We start from the raw sequence: 7,185 nt of genomic DNA on the forward strand, positions 1-7,185 counted from the left end.
CAGTGACTTTTCGAATAATAATTACAGAGCTTGTTAATAAGGTCAAAGGTATTCAGGTCTTCTGACTGCCACTTTATGTATTTTTCTGCTACCTGGCCTCCTCCCAGCTATTGATATGACTAATTTGACTGCTGGTAACACTAAATAGGGAAGGGATCTGGAATTGTAAATATGTTCATTTAGTCTTATATTCCTTTTGATTTTATGTACATTTCTAAATAATAAAAACAGACATTGTCACTAGTTATATGACTGGTATGTTGGATTTATACCAATTTTCTGATATGTTAAATCTCCAGTTCTATTTGAGTGGATTCTCAAATCTAAAAATCTATCAGAGAAATAGATACAAATCTGGATGTTATTTCGATGTGCATGTAGACTTTAGAGAACTTCAGAGTTCTCTTCAGAGCAGTAGATACAGATTTTAGAACATAGTCAAATTGATTTTTTTTCCAGTAGCAGAAAAATTATGAAAGATCGTATCCCATCTCATGGGAGCACTGATAAGAAAAGTTCTGGTCTCTTTTGGCGATGCTAAAGTAACATGAACCAGGTCAAATGCCACAGTTTAGCATGGTTTTCTATGCAAATCACGTTTGGGAGCCGTAAGTGATCTTGAATTTGGAGCAGTCCCGAAGCCTGGGGAGTGGAGACCTTGGCACAGAGGTGGTGGTGTACAAAGCAGAGTAAGTGCAGCTGCCGAGTATTAAACCCTCCGAAACAAGCCAGCCTTTGGATCGTTTCTGGAAGGTGGCTAGCTTCTGCTGACGACCAAAGAACAGTTGACTGGCATGAAATCCTTGTGGAATTGCTGGCCAATTTGTAATGGAAGATTCCCGTTTTATTCCTTTCTCTTCTCTCCTCCTTTAACAGACAACCTAAAAACAAGTTCAGCAACACACACAAAAACCAAAAAAGAACAAAACCCTCTCAGTTTCCAAAACCCTATGGAACAACAGGAAACTCTGGAATTCAGAGTATTTCCAAAGGCAGTACATTTGGTGTGTGAAAATAAAAGGTTTAAATGCTGCACTTGGGCCTGTAATGCATATCAGAGCTGTTTGTTTATGCTTTGATAAGACAGGAATAACAGACTTTGATAGGATTTCAAAAATATTTTCAGAGGAAGAGGTATTTCTAATAGGAAAATGATTCAGAATCTTCGGGAGGAAAGTGGTAGCTCTTTCTTTTTTTTTTTTTTTTTTTTTTAAAGATTTCATTTATTTATTTGACAGAGATAGAGAACACAAGTAGGCAGAGAGAGAGGGAGAAGCAGGCTCCCCGCAGAGCAGGGAGCCCGATGCGGGACTCGATCCCAGGACTCCGGGATCATGACCCGAGCCGAAGGCAGCCGCTTAACCGACTGAGCCACCCAGGCGCCCTGGTAGCTCTTTCTTTACATGTGTTCTACCCCAAATGCTGGCACTATTAGCTGTGTCGTTTAACGATAAAGATAAGAATTACAAAGCTTTCCAGCTGTAGCTGGTAACTATTTTCCTTGATTGCTGTGGATGTGCTTGTTTTAAAATAATTGATTTGAACTTTTCTTCTGTTGAATCAGAAATGAAAACCTATGGGAAATCGGCAGACGCGTTTACAGAGGTCTGCTAATTGTTTCCTCCTGGCTTCCGCTTACTAGCTGGGTTAGCTTGGGCAGGTCAGTGAGCTCAACCAGCTTCCCTTTCCTCTCTCTAAAATGGGGATGGCTGCTGGGAAGCATATATGACACTGGAGCTCTGGAAGTTCCTTGAATACAGTGAAGCCCCATGTGGCTGCAATGTATTATTATAATCAGGGCCCAGACAGAGGCTGCTTGTTAAAGGTTCTGTTTCTGCATTTTTGCACATAAATAGTTGTGTCACTCACCTGTCAGCATGAACTGATAGGCGTTGTCAGAGATGGAGAAGATGTGGGGCGGGGCCTCCTGGCGCTTCTTGCCTCGGTAGGCGGCCACCACCTCTGCATTGTACACCGGCAGCCACTTGTAGGGGTTCACGGTGACGCAGAAGAGGCCCGAGTAGGTCTGAGAAAACCAGAAGATGTGACATGTGGATCTTGTCTTTACTCAGAGAGATGGACGGAATAGGGAGATGCTGAAGGGCGCTCACGTAGATCATCCAGGCTGCGTAACGCTCTTTGAGGTTGTACAGCACTCCAGGCTCGTGCAGGTGGGTCATCATGGCCATGTCCTCGATCTTGTCGTACTTGGGAGGGTTCATGGGGAAGACTTGGTCCTCCCTGACAGTTAGAGTCTGGCAAGTAAAGTGAGAGACCACTTTGTATTAATGGTGGGACGTAGGGTTGGTTTGTCTGTTTTGCTTATAAAACTATAATTACTGACACTTTTCATTTATTCAGTATTCTTTAAATCAAGGCATGAAATTATATTTATTTCAGAGTCTGATGCTAAGAAAATCGGTCTCCTGTGATGAACTAGGATACTCCCTTTTTTAATTTTTATTATTTATTTATTTATTTTTAAATATTTTATTTATTTATTTGAGACAGAGAGAATGAGAGACAGAGAGCATGAGAGGGAGGAGGGTCAGAGGGAGAAGCAGACTCCCCGCCGAGCAGGGAGCCCGATGCGGGACTCGATCCCGGGACTCCAGGATCATGACCTGAGCCGAAGGCAGTCGCTTAACCAACTGAGCCACCCAGGCGCCCCGGATACTCCCTTTTTTTAAAGATTTTTTTTCTTCCCATATTGTCCTGTTCCCAGTTTTTATCAGTTTATATCTTTTTAACTCTTAATAGGTTAAATTTTTAATTTTTCCCGGCCATTCATTACAAGAAGCTTCTGGGGGGAAGTAATGGGGATACTAATACATTATTTGGCTAAGTAAATAATAGTTTCTTGACAGGAGAAGCTGGCTTCTATTTCCCCCAAGTTTGGGGGTTTATAATGCGAAGTGGGGAGTTGAGGGATATGGTGGTGGCTGACTCTAGCGTGTTGAAGTCCTGTGGGTAGCCGGGAAGGGGGCACCCAAGGTGACTGCTGGGAACCTCCTTTGCCGTCCAAATCTGGCATCCATAATGGACCAGGAGGGTGTCTGTGGTGGCAGGAGGCTTAGAGCTTCACCTTGAATGAGGAAACTGAAGAAGACAACTGGGAGCGTTTTCTCCCCATGTGTTTACTTACTGCTCCACCTTCTGTCTTCACAGTTACTTTCCCTCCTTCTTTGCTCTGTATGGTGCTCTTCACGTAGGAGGCCTTGGGCTCCGCGACAAAGACCGATGTTTTAGCATCGAAGGGCTTGTTTTGGGCCTCGATCCGCTCCTTTTCCGATTTTCGGAGGAAGGGAGCGGCTTTGCCAAAAACTGCCATCTCAGTGTCTGAACTCGCACTCATGGCTACAGTTTATTTAGCAGAGGATTCTGCCTTGGGGAAGAAATGGGGCAGAGGGAGAAAAAGCAACCAGAAGTTATACCTTCGAGCTAGGATGTGGCATGAAAGAAGTGTTGTGCCCGCATCGCTTGGGCTGTCTGCTCCCCCAGGCTGCCCTTGACCCGTGTTCTCACACAGGCCAAAGGACTGGGCGGGCATGAGGTTGTGACTGGAGGCTTCATTCTTAGTACTTTGCAGATTTCCTTCTGGGACACATACCTTGATCCTCAGGGCCAGAGTGCCTTCAGTGGAACCCTTGCATGTTTGAATCTCTACACTGTTAACAATATCTACAGCTGGGGGATTGTTCTCTAGCAGCTGTCTTTCTTTAATCCCTACTTTTCCTTCTGCATGATGTTTGCATCTGCCATATACCAGGATAGTCACATCGTTAGGAGAGAAGATTTGTCTTGTGCAAAAGCAAGGTTGGTATTTTCAGTGCTTTCAAAGACTTGCTTTACCTTTTTAGGTGGCCTTTTTTTTTTTTCTCTCTTAAGGCTTGTGTTATTTTTTTTAGAGATTTATTTATTGGGGGTGGGGAGCAGAGGGAGAGAGAGGATCTCAAGCAGAATCCCTGCCGAGCAACAGAGCCTGGTGAGGGGCTTGATCTCACGACCCTGAGATCATGACCTGAGCCGAAGTCAAGAGTCAGATGCTTAACGGACTGAGCCACCCAGGTGCCCCAAGGCTTGTGTTATTTTTAATATCTACTTTATGTTAATATTTAGTGTTAAATCTCTCAGTGGGTTGTTAAAAGAACCTCATAATAAATTCTTAATACCGTATGGTTTTGTCATTTGGCTTGTTACCAAGAGACTTAGCATTGCCTTAATTCCAAAATCTCTTTTGACACTTTCTTTTTTTGCATGAGAGATTTCAACTGCCAGTTAACAGATCTAACCACAGAGAAATGAGAGCTTCAGCATGAAGAAGGCCCTTCTTCCCACGTACATTCCCCAGGCTTCTCTTCTTTCCATCAATAAAAAGAGACAGAAATGTAAGGGTTCATCACATGTAAGCCATTGTCCTCTAATTGATAGATATGCCTCTGCAGGGTTGGCCTGTTAGATTGGTTGAGTCTTTCCTTTCAGGTGTAAATTAGTTGGGGAAGGGCCAGGACCTCTTCTAAATTAGGCACGGTATTTAGCACTGTGTGGGTGTACCACCGGGGACTTTTTAGAAGAGCAATAATCGATCTTTCTAAAAACAAGTAACAGTGAATCATCAAAAGTAGTTAAAACATGGTTGTCACAAGTTGTTTGTCTTTTCATTTTTTGGTAAGGATTTTTCTGGGGTGTTTAAAAAATATTTGTAAGATGTCTAAGGGTCAGTGCTTTGCAGGAAAGGGAGTTTGGCATGGACTGGTCTGTTGCCCCTGGTCTGTCAGAATTCCTTCTGTCCCAAATGGTCCTTCAAGCCTGGAACTCAGGTGAGGGGAGTGCAGAGGAGAAGGCTTTTGGGGAGCAGCATTTTCCCAGCATTTATAAGCAGTCATTTGGAAGCACCGCCTGCTTAGGTAAGAGCAGGAACATGGAAGTGGTGTACAATTAAGACTTGTTCCCAGCTTCGTTAGCCCGAATGCCCTGTGTCGTCAACATGCCCAGAAACCTGAGGCTTACCTTGGGAGTTCCAGATGAATCGCAGGTTCAGAAGTGGCTGACACTGTGAAAAATAAGGTCTCTCCTTAGCAAAGTTCTGACATGCCAGCAAAACCAGTTACAGAATTATAATTGCCCTGCTCTAACGCTCAGCTTTGTGAAAATAAAAATCAGACTGGGGAGGGACAGTTTCATGCTCAGAGGTGGGCCTTGGGATCAGCTCTTCCTGTCCCTGGGGGTCCTTCAAGCCCCAAGGCCCCCATCACTCACCTCTGGGTTCTTGGTGGAGATACGGCAGGCGGGGTCCCCGCGCTTATATGGGCACCAGTGTGCTGACGCTGCGCTCTCTCCGCTTTGTTAGGGCAGGACATTTGGCAGCATGACCCTCGGCATAATTTGTACTGACATTTGGCATGTTTGGATATAATTAGAAGTATTCATATCATTTTGAGTATGTGGACCAATCTCCTATAAATAATTTGACAGGGACCAATCTGCTGGCAGAGAATGCTTTCTAGTATGTTGGGAAGGTGATCTTTGCCTGGTGGGGCCTCAAAGTCCATTCCCACGAGCTATATTCGATTTGGCGAACTCTTCTACACATACCTGTGGTAACCCAGTGATCCGGTTCTCAGCGACACATTGCTGTCAGGGCCTTCTCCGCTTTTCCTTATTTGTTACCACAGGAGCCCTCCACTTCATCCCCCTGGGTCACTGCCAAGGCTCACCCTTGGAGTCTGGGCTTGGGCAGCAGGGCCAAGGTGAGAGGAGAATCTCCGCTGAGCCTCCACCATTGGCCAGTGCCCACCCCCTCAAGACTGAAAAACATTATTATTTCAGTACAAAATAGTATGTATTCATCGTAGGAAAAAAACCCACAGATAAGCGGAGAGAAGAAATGTCTATAATCCCAACATGCAGAGATAAAATAAGATAAAGATGTGTAAGTGGGATCATACTCTATATGTGTATATAGTACGTATACAATCTACTTAAAAAGTTATATTGTAGGTAATTTTCATATCAGTGATCTAGTTTGCATCCTTATTCTTTAAACAGATTATATTATGATCATTCTGTTTAAATTAAAATCTTTCCTTTTTTTTTTTTTTAAAAGGTCCAGTACATTGGGGTTTAATTTATATGCAGCAAAATTCATTCTTTAGCTGGCAGTTGTATGAGATTTTTTGCTGCTATTTAAAACATTTTTGACCTTGATGGTAAAATTCCCTTTCTCTGTTGCATGGTTCTAGTTTTTACACATGAACGGATTCTTGTAGTCACTGTCACAGACAGGACACAGAACAGTTCCATTTCTGTGAGTTTTAATAAATATGTGTCATTGTGTAATCTCTTATATTCAAATTACATGAAAAATTAAAGCCTTGGAGATGAGGCTAAAATTCCCTTTTGATGAACTCACAATGGAGGTAGCTCCCTTCTCTCCAGAGGTAACCACTTACACCAGTTTGGTGTGTAATATTCCAGACCTTTTCTGTGAACTTAACTAAGTTATATTTGGAAAAATATAAATTAATGAAACTGGCCTAAGAAGATTGACCCATAGAAAATACATAATGAGATGTTTAAAATATGTTAGAGATAGTATCATGCTTTACATATTTACCAACTTGTTTTTTTTCATTCTGTATTCTTAGATCATTTTCCATGTTAGTACATAAAGTAAGCAAAAATTTAAAACAGAAATAGAGAAAGTAGTATATGAACCCATTGCAGTCATCATCCAGCATTAGTAATTATCAGTTCATGGTCAGTCTTGTTTTGTATATATCCCAACCTACTACTCTGTCCCTGGATTATTTTGATATCACTCATTTGAAATTTGCTATGTAGAATTCTCTTTGTTCTAGATTATAATCATTTCTTTTTTGTACAAATTCCAGAAGGTTTCTCCTTGTCTAATAGTGATCTTAACTTTGTTTTGGCATCTCAGTCTTAATGGAAGTTTTAAATTTTTATGTAGTCAAAGTTACGAACACTTTTCATTTGTATTTTTGCTTTTTTGTGTGTATTGTAAGAGGAGGCCTTCTCTAACTCAAGGACTCAGCGTAATAAATACGTTCTTCTATATTTCCAATCTAATGCTTTAAAAATATATATTGACATTTGTAATCTAGTTGTATTTGTGTGTGTGTGTGTGTGTGTGTAATGTTTCTGAATTCCATATTTTGTACC

At 42.0% G+C, this 7,185-nt stretch overlaps 1 protein-coding gene across 2 annotated transcripts in view; it reads right to left on the minus strand.

Annotated features, from left to right (window-relative positions):
• The window catches only part of MYH8 (myosin heavy chain 8), a 30,509-nt gene extending 25,161 nt beyond the window's left edge, over positions 1–5,348 (minus strand). The window contains exons 1-5 of one of the 2 annotated variants that reach the window (XM_045889854.3): positions 5,260–5,348; positions 5,011–5,053; positions 3,146–3,381; positions 2,112–2,255; positions 1,870–2,026 (exon numbers count right to left, since the gene is read on the minus strand). In XM_045889854.3, coding sequence (XP_045745810.1) covers positions 1,870–2,026; positions 2,112–2,255; positions 3,146–3,355 — 511 coding nt within the window. In that variant the 5' untranslated portion in view covers positions 3,356–3,381; positions 5,011–5,053; positions 5,260–5,348. Of the gene's footprint in view, positions 1–1,869; positions 2,027–2,111; positions 2,256–3,145; positions 3,386–5,010; positions 5,054–5,259 lie in introns of both variants that reach the window. The other variant, XM_045889853.2, reaches the window with a different exon arrangement.
• Between the last annotated feature and the right edge of the window lie 1,837 nt (positions 5,349–7,185).

This window comes from Mirounga angustirostris, unplaced genomic scaffold (assembly GCF_029215605.1).
Source record: "Mirounga angustirostris isolate CCGP_5_RB_7025 unplaced genomic scaffold, mMirAng1.0.hap1 SCAF_17, whole genome shotgun sequence".
In the NCBI taxonomy this organism is placed as follows: Eukaryota; Metazoa; Chordata; class Mammalia; order Carnivora; family Phocidae; genus Mirounga; species Mirounga angustirostris.